The following is a 14,291-nucleotide window of genomic DNA, read 5'->3' as shown; positions in this document are numbered from 1 at the left end:
GAGACAGAGACACAGGCAGAGGGAGAAGCAGGCTCCATGCAGACAGCCCTATGTGGGACTGATCCCAGGACCCCAGGATAACGCCCTGAGCTGAAGGCAGACACTCAACCACTGAGCCACCCAGGCATTCCAAAAACTGGCCTTTTTAATGTATGTCCCCTAGGGCTGAGAAAGTATTTATGGGCTCTAGTTCAGAGATCTAACAAAAGTTGGGATCCTTAGTATTCCTACTGGTCTTTCCTCTTTAAGATTCAAACATGCACATCTGAATGTGATAATCAATTAGTGTGTGATTATTTTATTACCAACCCAAATTGCAGTGGTTACAAACTCAGGTCTCCTTTTCTGCATTTGCCTTGCCCAGGAATCTAGAACACATGTTCCACAAAGCAAAAAGGAATTTCCCACCATTCTGTCAAATGCATCATTCCCAACCTCTGTGAAGTGATAAACAGGGCCAGTCCCACGAATGATGTCTCTCACACCTAGAAGGGAATAAGAAAATGATTCCAAAAATTTCCTACATACTTTCCCCCAAACAGCCCAGAAGTTAAAAGTGCCTCTGGCACTGCATGAATTTGTTTTGTACTTTGGGAGCTCAAGAGCTGAAGAAATCCAACACAATTACTACGGGTGGACTTGACAGCAATGGACCACCCTCAGCTGTATCTTCCAGAGTCTTTTAAGGGTGTCTGTGGAAGACGTGGTCAGTACCGAAGACTCCAGCAACCCAGAAAGAAAAATGGCCCATTCAAAAGGAAGGGGATTGAAAGGTAGGCCAATGGAGTTCATTTTCTTTTCTGTTGAGTGAGATTTTTTGGATTTTAATTAAACAATATTCATTGCAATGATTAGAAAAGGTTTTCAGCATTGCCTTTAGAAATGAACACTCTGAATGGATTGGGGTGGGGGAGGTGCTGCATTTATACATTGGTCGGGAAGCCTAGTGCCACAATGAAAGCTTCATTTTATGAGTGTAATTGTAATGGGGAAAACCTTTCCTTTCCACTTAAATTTGAGTTTTAATGTGGCATATGATGCTAAAATTAGCCCAGTTTCAGAATTTTAGATATCATGCATCCCATGCAAGTACTATGATTTTGAAAATTCAGTAGTATATTCTTCAAGAGGAGTCCATGATCAACGCTTTCTGTTCCCTTGCCCGGCAATATGTACTGAAATACGTACTAATTGTATTTCATGCCATGCACACCCTTTAAGGTAATGTTAAAACTGTCTTATACCTGGTATTTCCTGTCAGTGGGAAAACTGTGAAGACAGCCAATGAAATACTCCAAATATAATACATTTTAATTAGGAAAATCAACAAGATGACTTATTTTCCTGTTTCTTTTGGCTTCTTTCTTCCCGGCTTCATAAGCAAGAGCTCAGACATAGAAATGAGGTGTTTTGATGAGGCCTGAATCCTCAAATACCAAACTGCTGAACTTCTGTGGACAGAATGAAATATTGTGGAGATTTCCACTTTCAATAAGAATAAGAGATTGAAGGGGGAAGCAATACTACAAAATAAATTCATTACCCATCTAGATATTTGGAAACTTAAGGAGGGGAGGGTTCTTTTCAAAACAAATTTCATCAGTTCTAGTCCAATGTCCTGGAGCAAAATCACCTTTGTTAGTCATGTTCTAAGTAGATCGGGGATGAGGGTAGAAGGGTTGGAGTGGGAGATACATTCTGAGATTCAGACTACTTAGAGCTGGGCTTTTAACCTGAAGGATTATGTGGATGGCCTCTGGGGTTCTTGAGATTCCTGAAGTTATTTTCATCATTTAGAGGATGTATGTGTGTATGCATGTATTTAGGGTAGTAGAAATTGATGGCTTTATTAAATGATTCTCACAGGCTCTAAGGAAGATTAATCCTGGCCCGTTAATGGTCTTTGGGCAAATTATAAAATGGCACTCTATCCTGGAGACACTTTAGTGCCATCTGTTAGAAAGTTCAGTTAACTTAGACACCACTATGATTGAATGTGAATAGCGCCCCTAGCGTTTGTGTGTCCGTGTAACCAGTAAAATGTCCCAATGTTCCAGTCCCAAAAAGGACTAGCCTACATGGTCTCCCCCTTCTTTCCACCTCCTGCTTGAGCTCCCTCCTTGCCTTTTACTTTTTCGCTTTGCTCAGGTGATCCACATATTAATAAAAGCTATTATTTATTGGGTTCCAACCACATGAATTATTTCTTTTTATGCTCCCATTTCTGAAAATAGCTTACCTAAGCTTATAGACGTTAAATTACATGCCCAAGATCACACAGCTAGGAAGTATGGTGTTGGGTTGAACAAGCCCATTTAACCCCAGTGTCTGGGCTCTTCTGAACTACTTCCCATGTATAATTACGGAGAAGTTGAATGATTTAGCTCCAGTTTAGAACAGTATTTCTTGAGGGATGGTGTGTGTGCTGCTGGTGTTGCTTGACATATTTTACGTAGTATACAAAGAACATTTTTTTAGAACATTTTTTTTTAAAGATTTTATTGATCTATTTGACAGAGAGGGCATACAAGTAGGAGGAGCAGCAGAGAGAGAGAGAAGCTGAGTAGGGAGCCAGATGCAAAGCTCGATCCCAGGACCCTGAGATCATAACCTGAGCCGAAGACAGACACCTAACCAACTGAGCCACCCAGGCACCCCCAAAGACCATTTTTTAATAGTTATTAACTTATTTTAATCCATATTAGAAATATATGTTACATTTATTGCAAACATAATGTAACATAACATAATATAAAACCTGGGACTTCAGTCAGAGAAATGAAGATTTATGTTCCTACAAAAACCTGTACACAAATGTTTGTGTTTGTTCATATTAGCCCCAAACTAGAAACAATCCAAACGTCTTTCAATGAGTGAATGATTAGACAGTGTGGTAATCCATATCATGGATGGAATATTACTCAGCAACAAAAAGGAATAACTAATACATACAACAATCTAGGTTAATTTCAGAGATTTATGCTGAGTGAAAAAAAGTAAGTCCCAAAAAGTTATATACTGTATGATTCCATTTATATTCCATTTTTGAAAGGACAAAATTATACAAAAGGAGGACAGCTTGGGGAGACAGTGGGGGGTGAGTGGGTACAGCCATACACATGAAGATGGTGATAGAAATGATCTGTATCTTGACAGTATCAATGTTGTAATAACTACACTTACTATAATTACCTCAAAACAGAAGGTTTACTTTTTTTTTAATCCCTGGGATTTTATGGATATTATTGCTTTGGATGACACCAAAAACAATACTAATGAATAAGAATATTAGCTAAATAATGGTATCACGGTATAGATTATGTTTATTTTAGAATAATACAGGTGTTGGGATCAGATCCTGGGCTAAGTTTTTTATTCTTTTGAAGCTTTAATTTCTTCATTTGTGAAATGGAGATGACCAGATGAGGGGTAAATTACATGAAATATATGAAAGAACGTAGAAGAGTGTTTAGTACATAGAACACTACTAAGATACATTATCTGCTCGTATATTTTTTTAATATTTTATTTATTTATTTTATTTATTCACCCCACACGGGGTGGGGGGAAGAGAGGCAGAGACACCGGCAGAGGGAGAAGCAGGCTCCATGCTGGGAGCCCGACGTAGGATTTGATCCCAGGTCTCCAGGATCACGCCCTGGAAGTGCCGCTGAGCCACCCGGGCTGCCCTGTTTGTATTTTTTTAAAGATCTTATTTGTTTGTTTATTTAAAGAGTATGAGCAGAGAGAGGGGCAGAGGGAGAGGGAGAGAGTAAATCTCAAGCAGACTCCCTGCTGAGTACAGAGCTGGACTCAGGGTTCCATCCCACGACTCTGAGATCATGACCTGAGTCAAAATCAAAAGTCAGACACTCAACTGACCAAGCCAGCCCAGATGTTCCTCATTATCTCTTTGTATTACTAAAATAGACCAAAATGATGAAGATGGTGTATGACTGTTTGGAATTTTATTTTATTTTATTTTATTTATTTATTTTTTTGTTCAGAAGTTTAGAAATAAGAGTTTAGAGTTATTCTATCTAAATGAGTGTTTTATGTACATGCATCATTTATGGGGCCTTGGGATTATATACCTTATTGACTACCCCTGCCATTTCTCATCTTTCATCACTGTAGGCTGGGAACCACCAAGTCCAACAAAACTATATCCTCTCAACATTGAAAGAAGGTTACTAATTTGCCAATATGTGTTCTAATGGTCAGAGACCTGGATTAAAATCTGCATTCTATGCTTGGTCAAATAATTTAACCTCTCTGTGTTTCAACTTACTCATTAGTGAAATGAAGATAATAGTGTAACCTACCTACCTCTTACGGAACAATGAGGTAGTGGCCAGAATGCACATAACTACAGTTGGGGGACAAAACACAAAGTAGTTGGTTTGGCTTTGTTTTTCTATGATTTGGTTCTTGGTATCAGTTTTATTTTTTGGAATTATATAATTTGTTCACAATTCAAGTTTGGATTTTGATGATTTAAATGATTTGTTTTTAACTTTTCAATTCCCGTAATACCAATTCTTTTTTATTTTGTTTAGATGGCATAGAGCTGTGTCCACCAACTTAGTAAAACAAAATGTCTTGATCCCCAAAGAGGAATCATCTGGTGATAGCGACATGGAATTTCATGAAAGCCAGCAAAATAAAAAAAAAAATCTGATGAAGAAAGTGAAGACTGTTTTGGGAAGGATGCTGTCCTACAAATGTAGAAGCAAGTTGGCAAGTGTCAGCAGAGGGGCCTCTACTAACCATAAGGAAACCTTTTCAAACACACAGGGCCTTCTTCCCAGAATTGTCAAGGAACTTCCATCCCCCAGGTTATTTACTAAACCAAGAATGAGAAAGCTGTCACAGAATGGTAATCAAAAGCAACTTACAGTTAAGTGGCAAGGCCAAGAGGAATAGTGAAGTTGGGATGGCTTTCCTTGCTACCCCAAACTGTGGCATCTCCTGGGAGCTTGGTTGAAATGCAGAATCTCAGGCCCTGCCTGGGTCTACTGAGTCAGAATCTGTGATGTGGAAAGAGCCCCAAGTGATCTGCATGTACAAACCTTTTAAAAAGCTCTGAATTATATTGTTTTTGAGGTCCCTCCCAGTCCAATTAGTGGTCTAATTGTTGTAAAGCCATTTTTTTCATTTAAACATGCATACAGGGGATGCCTGGGTGGCTCAGTGGTTGAGTGTCTGCCTCTGGCTCAGGATCCAGGATCGAGTTCCGCATCAGGCTCCCTATGAGGAGTGTGTCTGCCTGTGTCTCTGCCTTTCCCTCTCTGTGTTTCTCATGAATAAATAAATCTTTAAAAAAAATAAATGAACGTGTGTCCACAGGCATATATGTGTGTATGTGCATATACATAAATACATATGCATATACATACATATATATTAGAAAATTAAACTAAAGTGAGATTTATCTATTATTTTGTTTCTGGAAAAAGTAGTAATACAGCCTTCCAAATAGCTACTCCCTACAGTGGATGGAGGGTATGGGGAGAATTCTATGAATAAAATTTATGATTGGTAAGTCATAACAGACATTTTATTTTATTGTATCTACTTTCTGTGTACCTTATGGAAAAATCAGCATTTGAACTGTTAACTTGAAATCTTTTTTACAAAATAGTGATGCTGGGGGTGGGGGGTGCGGTGGTCCTATGAGTTATAACTAACAATACCACTAATATTCACATTCTTCTCTGTAGCTTTCCTAAGTTAATAGACTTTGTTTTTTAGAACAGATTTAGGTTTACTAGAAAAATTGAATGGAAGATATAGAGATTAACTTCCCATATACTCTCTCCTTACCCCTCCCTCCCCTATTATTAGCATCTTGCCCTAATACGACAAACCCACCAAGTTACGTCATGTATCCACCGTTAGAGTGTGACACAGGACAACTTCACTGCTTTAAATATCCTGTGTAGCTTCTTAATGTCCTTTATCGCAGAGCATCAGGAAACGTACACAACCCTTACAGTAGGGAATCCACACACAATAACACATTTCATACAGTGATAAGGCGGCATACCTGGTGAGTACTTTTTCCAGAAAACAAACAAATGAAACCCCATCTCCTCCCAAAACTGATGGCTTCCAGCTGACTGCCCTTTCAAACTCACTCTCTCTTCTGGAAATAGCAGTCACTAATGCTAGCTTCTAAGCATCTAGCAATTACCCGGCATAGATTCACTTATCTATTTTCATTGAAAATAACAAAGATGGCATGTTTCCATACTGATGGGATTGGAGTTGAAGAGTCTATAGGAAACAGAGGCTCAGTTCCTCCTCCTTACCCATGTACATTGGCTTATTTTCATCTTTGTTGGAATAACCCATCTCCAAACCAAGATTTCTTCAGAAAATCTGTCTTTAGGCCACAGCTGTAACATTATGACACTCTCACCCAGGGATCAAAGATAGTGGCTCTTCCCTGTTGACCCTTGCAACATTTTTAACAAATATTTGCTAAGTACTTATTACGTGTTTGCCACGCGATTGGGAATAGAGTAGCAGATAGAACAGACGTGGTCCCTGCCTTCATAAGGTCATAGCATAGAGAGACATTCCAACATTAGGCAGATAATTACATCTGATGCAAAGTAGCAGCACAAGGTACTATGGAAACACATCATGGGTGCTCTGTTCTAACTTTTGGGGAGGGGGCTCCAGAAAAGCCTCCCTGAGAAAGGGACAACTCAGTTGAAATTTGAAGGACAACTAGAGTCAGATGAGAAAAGAGTGGCAAGAGTTTTCCAGGAGAAAGGGAGAGCATATTCTCATCCCATATATTGGGTATAAACACAGAACACAGGGTAAAAAAAAGAAATGAAAGTAAATCAGCAAAAAAAAAAAAAAAAAAAAAAAGAAAGTAAATCAGCCAGGAAAAGGCTGGTGAATAAGGTGGTCAGGATATTGTAAGTCATATTAATAATTTTTTAACTTTCTCCTAAGATTTTTAACTTTTTGATAAGAAACCATCAAAACTTTCAAGCTGGGAATTAATATAGTCTGATTTGCATTTTCTTTTAAAGATAGCTCAGGCTGCAAAGTAGAGACTGGATGGGAGGAAGGCAATATCCGATACAGAAAGGACAGTAAAAAGGTTCTTCCATTCATTCAGGCAATGAAGGATAGTAGCTTGCTTAGTTGTGGCGGTGGAGATGGGGAGGTAAAGGGAGAAGCATTCATAGACAGAAGGTGTAAGGTATGGGGAAGAGCTGGATAGTGGAGGGCAGGGAGAGTCCTTGGGTAGAGCACCTTGTTCTGAAGGTGGAGCCCCATAGACTGATTAGAGCCACCACTCCTAGTGAAGTCCTTATCAATAGACCCCCAAGCCCAACAAGATGGTTGTAGGTGTGAGCACAGCAGGAAAGCACTGAAACACAGAGCAAATAGCAAACACCATTTCCCCAATGCCCCTAGCAATCCTTTCACCAACATGAAATAAAGGCTTTATTTTCTGCCCTCTTTTTTTAAAATTAATTAATTATTTACTTATTTATGATAGTCACACAGAGAGAGAGGCAGAGACACAGGCAGAGGGAGAAGCAGGCTCCATGCACCGGGAGCCCGATGTGGGATTCGATCCCGGGTCTCCAGGATCGCGCCCTGGGCCAAAGGCAGGCACCAAACCGCTGTGCCACCCAGGGATCCCTCTTTTTTTTTTTTTTTTTTTTTTAATGAAATGGAGAATAATCTCAAATGTAGTGCCTTCTACAGGCAATAATATGGTTTTATTTTTATCATATTAATGTTAATGCCTATGTATTGATACTGGTTTTTTATTTATGCTAGTATCTCGAAGTTTCCTTTATAAAGGCATTTATTGTGTTAAGGATTGAATTGATGTAAAGAAAAATATTAAGGAGCCCAAGGTTCCTGGAAAATGAGAGAAATGGTGAATATGGCATATGACCACAGAGCCTTGAATCACATTGCTGGAGAGTGAGTAACTTTAAACATTCTTTCAATCAATAACAAGTACTCAAGGGATCATCTTACACATGAGAGAGTTACTTTTTCTAATTCCACAATAATTAAAGGAAAAAGTAACAAAGGGCAAAACTGAAGTCTCAAAGAGACGTAACCACCTTGCCAGAACAGGTTGGAGACCACTGAGGTCGTGACCACAAGAAAAGGCAAATGTGCACAGGAAAAAGTATAAGATTAGAAAAAGGCAAACCCATTTTTAAATCTTTTACTCCAAGGAAGAAAGCTATTGGGATGGCATGGGATGCTGGTCTTTTCAGGATACTTTCTAATAAGAAGGTAATCATTGTGGGATGCTTGGGTGGCTCAGTTGGTTAAGTGTCTGCCTTTGGCTCAGGTCATGATCCCAGGATCCTGGGATGGAGCTTGCATCAGTCTCCCTGCTCAGTGGGGAGTCTGCTTCTCCCTCTTGCTCTGCCTCTCCTTCTTCTTCTTTTATTTTTTTTTTTAAAGATTTTATTTATTTATTCATGAGAGACACAGAGACAGAGAGAGGCAGAGACACAGGCAGAGGGAGAAGCAGGCTCCATGCAGGGAGCCCGACGTGGGACTCATCCTGGGTCTCCAGGATCACACCCTGGGCCAAAGGCGGCACCAAACCGCTGAGCCACCCGGGCTGCCCTCTGCCTCTCCTTCTGCTGTGTGCTCTCTCCCTCACTGTCTCTTAAATAAACAAACAAACAAACAAATAAATAAATAAATAAATAAATAAAATCTTAAAAAGAAGAAGAAGAAGAGAAAAAGTTTATTTTTGTGATCCTTACAGGTTCTTTTCCCCTCTCCCTTCTCTCTAAGCGACTATACAACTTGATGTTGTAGAAGCAGAGACAGAGGAGATAACCCGAGGAAGTACACTGCTCCGGGCCAGGAGAACCACGAAGCGGTTATCTGTGACATCCCTTCCTTCGGGACTGCAAAAGGTACTATGCTAAACCAAACTCGCCTCTAAAGACTTACAAAGAAGTTGATGTTTAGGGGTGTGGGAAAAGCCAAGTTCTCATAATAAAGCCTTCATATCTGCTGCTTGTATTCTCCTAGCCAAGACTTGAGGACACAGCAAGCAGGCTTTCCTGGTCTGATTCCTCTGCTTCTGAGCTTTAATGGTTCAGCTTCTACTACAGTCTGGACAACAGTGAAATTCTGAGCTTTATAGTGACTTTTCAACCATTCAACTATTGAGTTAGTATATTAGCATCAGGTCAATCACATATGCTGCTTGGAGAGGAATTCTTTGTTTTTTTAAAATTTTTATTTTATTTATCTTTTTTAAGATTTTATTTATTCATGAGAGACAGAGAGAGAGAGAGAGAGGCAGAGACACAGGCAGAGGGAGAAGCAGGCTCCATGCAGGCAGCCTGACGTGGGACTCGATCCCAGGTCTCCAGGATCACACCCTGGGCTGCAGGTGACGCTAAACCGCTGAGCCACCTGGGCTGCCCTAGGAGAGGAATTCACTAGACTAGCACTGCCTGATAGAACTTTGCGTGAAGATGCAAGTGTATGCTATTCTGGTACACTAACCATTAACCACATATGACTTAAAAAAAATTGTTTATTTGAGAGAGAGAGAGCATGAGTGGGAGGGGCAGAGAGAGAATCTCAAGTAGACTGTTGAACACAGAGCCCAACACGGGTCTTGACCTCAGGACTCTGAGTTTACGACTTGAGCCAAAACCAAGAGTCAAGTGCTTAACTGACTGCACCACCCAGAGGCCCCAACCACATGTATCTTTTGAACTTGAAATCTGGCCAGTGCAATTAAAAAGCTGAATTTTTTATTTTATTTCATTGTAATTGAAATGAAAAGATAGCCACATGTAAAGACAGTGTGGTGGTACAATCCAAGAGTGTCCAAACCAAAGCCTATATTTATCTGTGCATATGTAAGCTTCAGCCTAAATTGCTCACACTATTTTTTTAAATCAACTGAATTATTATTATTTTAAATACAACAAACATTTACTTAGAGCTGATTTTGTTTCAGTTTTAAGTGCTTTGGAAATATCAACTCAGATGATAATTACAACAGTCTAATCATGTAGATAGTAATAGGGGTGCCTGGCTGGCTTGGTTGGAAGAGTGTGCGACTTGATCTTGTGTTCATGACTTCAAGTTGCACATAAGGGATAGTGGTTACTTAAAAATAGAATCTTAAAAGATAAATAAATAAAAGGTAGGTAGCAATACTATCCTTATTTTAGGGATAACTCTGAGAGGTTAAATAATTTACTTAGATAAGTGGCAGAGACAGGTTTCAAATCCAGGAAGATCTGGCTCTAGAGTCCTTACTCATAACTACTAGGCTAAATACTAATTATACTTCTGTCCAAAATGGTAGCCACCAGGTATATATGACTATTTAATTAAAAATAAGGTTCATTTCCTCAGTTGCATTTACTACATTTCAGGGTGCTAAATAACAACATGTGGCTTGAGGCTGTTTTTGCAGAAAGTTCTACTGAACAGAGCTGTTCTGGGGTATCATTGTTAGAATACGCCAATATTAGTTTTGAATTTTGCCTTTTTTAAAAAAGATTTTATTTTTTTTATTCATGGGAGACACACAGAGAGAGGCAGAGACATAGGTAGAGGGAGAAGCAGGCTCCATGCAGGGACCCCAATGTGGGACTCGATCCCAGGACTCCAGGATCATGCCCTGAGCTGAAGGCAGACACTGGACCACTGAGCCATCCGGGCGTCCTGCATTTTGTGTTTTGTGTGCTTGGTTGACATTTACTGTACTCCTACTTTATAATGGGTGATTTCTAGGTTTGGGGGCAAAAAGATCCAATAGATATAGTCCTGTTTTGTGAAATTTATAATCTATTAGGGGGATAGATATTAAACCACAGCTCTGCAGAGCATTAAAGTAAGGATAATCTTTTGAATAAATGGCACTGGGACAAGTAGGTGTCAATATGGAGAAAAAGAAATTTGGGGGGTCCCTGGGTGGAATAAATAAATAAAATATTAAAAAAAGAAATTTGATCCCTATCTCACACTGTATACAAAAATTAATTCCTGGGCAGCCCCAGAGGCTCAGTGGTTTAGCGCCGCCTTCAGCCCAGGTTGTGATCCTGGAGACCTGGGATTGAGTCCCGCGTCGGGCTCCCTGCATGGAGCCTGCTTGTGTCTCTGCCTCTCTCTCTGTGTGTCTCTCATGAGTAAATAAATAAAAATCTTTAAAAAAAATTAATTTCTGTTGGGTTTAGATTTGTGTGGAAAAGGTAAAACCTTAAAACTTCTGGAAGTTGATAGAAATGACTTCAGTACAGAGAAAATACTTCTTAGGACACAAGTATCACTGACCATAAAAAAGAAAAAAAAAGGATACATCTGGTTATATAGTAAGATTGCTGTTCAGCAAAAGACTTAAATCAAAGGTTGTCAACTGGCTGCGAAGCGTTTTGTTTAGCTCTCAGAATGACCTCAATAATATATTTGCATTAACTGGTCACATTTAAAAATTAGAGTATTTTTTAAAAATCTGGATTTTAAGACTTCTTTTGAAAAGTAGGATTTCAAAACATTAGGCCTACAATTCCTCATGATAACAACAGGAGATGTGCAGAGACTGGCCCCTTGGTCGGAGGCACATTCTCTCCAGATTACCACTAGCAGCAACTGGTCCTGTTTTGTACAACCTACCTGAACTGTCTAGGCATTTGACTTTAGAATAGCGGTATTCAACAGAGAAGTAACTTAGTAAGTGTTCAGTAAGTGTTGTGGTAAGCATTCGTTCAGTAGGAAAAAGTACTGGGTTTTATGGGAGAGAAAAAAAGTGGAGTCCAACTATATATATAGATGGATTGGGGAGGGTCCTACAAGTGACATGGGAGCCTGGGCAAGTTGGCAGGGCAGAGTGGTGGGTCAGCAGACGCCTTTGTAAACTCAGACACAGTGTAGGCCCCAGATATACTCCGACATCCCACTCTGTGTAGGTTTCACAATAGTCTCAATATTAGTTACTAAGTGAAGGAAGAGTGAACCCAGTAAGACTAAAAAGGGCCTATTAGCCAGGAGCCCTGACCTAGGAATGATTTCCAATAGCAATCCTATTAGGACAGGTACTTATAACCAGCAAGCCAGGGACGCTAGGAAAACTAGCAGGCATGGGGCGAAAAGAACCCAGAGCCTTCTTTTTATGTTTGGAGGCATGTCTGCTATGAAAATAAGGAAACCTACAGAAAAGAGACCAAATTAACAACTAGATCCAGGGATAATGAGCTTTCTGGGACACTGGTCCTCAGCAGCCCCACACTCTCACTGCGCTCAGCGGCCACAGAGGCAATTTCTTCTTCTTCCCCTTGCGAGTGACCTGCTTTTTTCCTGACACTGTATATTCTTTCAGAACCAGACAATCTCATTTCTCTGCACCCTATAGATCTCTTCAAAGAGAGCTTTGGGCACAAAGGAGATACATGGGGCGTGGAGGATAATATGAATACGCTCTCCAACTCAACGTTGTTATGTGGCAAATGTTCAGTTTATAATGTCCCAAGGGTGAGAATTCTTATTTAAGCACTATCACAGAAATAATATGGGTACTTCTTAATCTGATGTGTTTTTGCGTTTTTATGATAGGTTCCGTATTCATCAAAAAAGAGATCACACTTTCCAGCACTTAAAAAAAAGAAACCTAGCATGGGAAACATCCTCCGAAAATCAGACTTGACAGTAGGAAAACTTCAAATGCAGGTAGTGGGCAAAGGCTTTCGCTTTGTGTTTCAGATGCATCACAGAGGGCCAAGTTGAACTGAATACACAGCCCTGCTAGGCAGCATGGTTGTGCGATGAAATTAATTACTAACATGAAGAAATATGTTAGTAGGGGGGATCCTGAGAGTGGCTAAAGGATTGCTAAGGTCACCCAGGATGATGCTATGTGCCTAATAAATATTAAGTGAATTCAATTAAAATGAAGGCATGCACAAAGGCTTCTTTTGAGAAGAAATGAGATTCCCTTTACCACTGGGTGGTAAATGTTATGTTTTCAAGCTCTGTTTGCTATGACTTGAATTAGAGTAATACTTTGGGATTTGCAAAACATCCACTGATTCCTGAAGTGGTCTCTTAGGAAAAGCCACCATCCCTTTGGTTTTGACAAGGCTTCCCAACATATGGCTACATTTCTTTGTATCTGTCTGTCACAGGTGGATGACCTCATAGAAACAGTGACAGATAAATCCATGCAGTTATTGGCCCAAAGACACGCTGAGCTTCAACAGTGTGAATTTCTAGGGGACGAAATTCTTCAGTCTTCGAAGCAATTCCAGAGGATATCCAAGAGAACCATGAGGAAGTATAAATTGAAAAACGTGTGTTTCCCATGTACCTGCTGCTGCTTCTGATTTGCTCCTGACTTCATAAAAGTTATTTTTTATAGGAATTCTTATCTTTTGGTACATAATCCTGAATAAATCTCTCTAGTGAATTAATCAGTTGGGGAGATGGACATTTCTTAGAATATTCTACCCAACAGTCCTTAAAAAAAAATCCTTTTTTTGAAAAATTGATTTTTAATTCTGAGTCAATGTTAGTAAATTTTTGCTTCATAATTCTTACTAATATTGGAAAACAGAAATACTTATTAGGGCATAGCAACTCTGCAAAGAAATTTCTCCCAGGATTTGCCAGATGAAATTAGAGGAAGCATTTAAAGGTATTATGACACTTTTAATATGACTACTACTGAGCTAAATTTAAACTTTCATACTTATAAAGATAAGAATTCTTATTAAAATTACAAAAATGTAACACTGTTTAAGGTATGATTCATGCAAAGAGTCATGCTTTCCGAACTAAAACAAGTGGGTAAGGGTGGAACCTAACAAGTATTGAACATTAAATTCACTACTTAAGAAAATTACAACTGATTCAGCCTTAGCTCAATTGTTAGGATCATTAAATCCTTCATGCAAGATTGACTATCTTAACAGACTATTTTTCTGAGACAACTTTTTCTTTTCTTTTTTTTTTTTTTGAGACTTTTTCTTTGTCAATGTTGTTTCTGCTGAAAATGACCGCTAAATAATGAAACAGTAGAAGAAAACTTATCAACAAAATGTTTAACAGCCATACTGCTCAAGTATTACAGAGACCTAGAAAGCAATGTATATTGATTTATTTTGCATCTTGTGATTAGCTCTTACACCATTGATTGTGAATATGAGGATCAGGAAACCTCTCCCCAGATAAGCACATATCACCAACACTTTGTATACAATTTCACAAGTTCACAGCCCTCACAAAGTCTGTTCATGAACTCCATTTTCAAAGGT

The 14,291-nt window shown here is 39.3% G+C and overlaps 1 protein-coding gene across 2 annotated transcripts; it reads left to right on the top strand.

Moving 5' to 3' along the window:
- The first annotated feature begins 427 nt into the window (after positions 1-427).
- C19H3orf49 (chromosome 19 C3orf49 homolog) lies at positions 428-13,448 on the top strand. 2 transcript variants are annotated; one of them, XM_072785540.1, is made up of 5 exons: positions 428-773; positions 4,560-4,879; positions 8,830-8,930; positions 12,595-12,708; positions 13,164-13,448. In XM_072785540.1, exons 1-5 carry the CDS (start codon positions 649-651, stop codon positions 13,359-13,361), a joined length of 858 nt encoding a protein of 285 aa, XP_072641641.1. In that variant the 5' UTR covers positions 428-648; the 3' UTR covers positions 13,362-13,448. The 2 variants fall into 2 exon arrangements, with proteins under 2 accessions (XP_072641641.1, XP_072641640.1); XM_072785539.1 differs by having other exon boundaries at positions 8,806-8,930.
- Positions 13,449-14,291: the final 843 nt, after the last annotated feature.

Source organism: Canis lupus, chromosome 19 (assembly GCF_048164855.1).
Source record: "Canis lupus baileyi chromosome 19, mCanLup2.hap1, whole genome shotgun sequence".
Taxonomy (NCBI): domain Eukaryota; kingdom Metazoa; phylum Chordata; class Mammalia; order Carnivora; family Canidae; genus Canis; species Canis lupus.
This window is presented reverse-complemented; position numbering and strand designations above follow the sequence as displayed.

Bases quoted from the DNA above. Each gene is read 5' to 3' on its own strand.
- C19H3orf49 (XM_072785539.1), top strand. From the start codon at position 649: ATGGACCACCCTCAGCTGTATCTTCCAGAGTCTTTTAAGGGTGTCTGT. The intron at 774-4,559 runs GTAGGCCAATGG...TATTTTGTTTAG, and splicing joins AAAAGGAAGGGGATTGAAAG to ATGGCATAGAGCTGTGTCCA. The intron at 8,931-12,594 runs GTACTATGCTAA...TTTTTATGATAG, and splicing joins TTCCTTCGGGACTGCAAAAG to GTTCCGTATTCATCAAAAAA.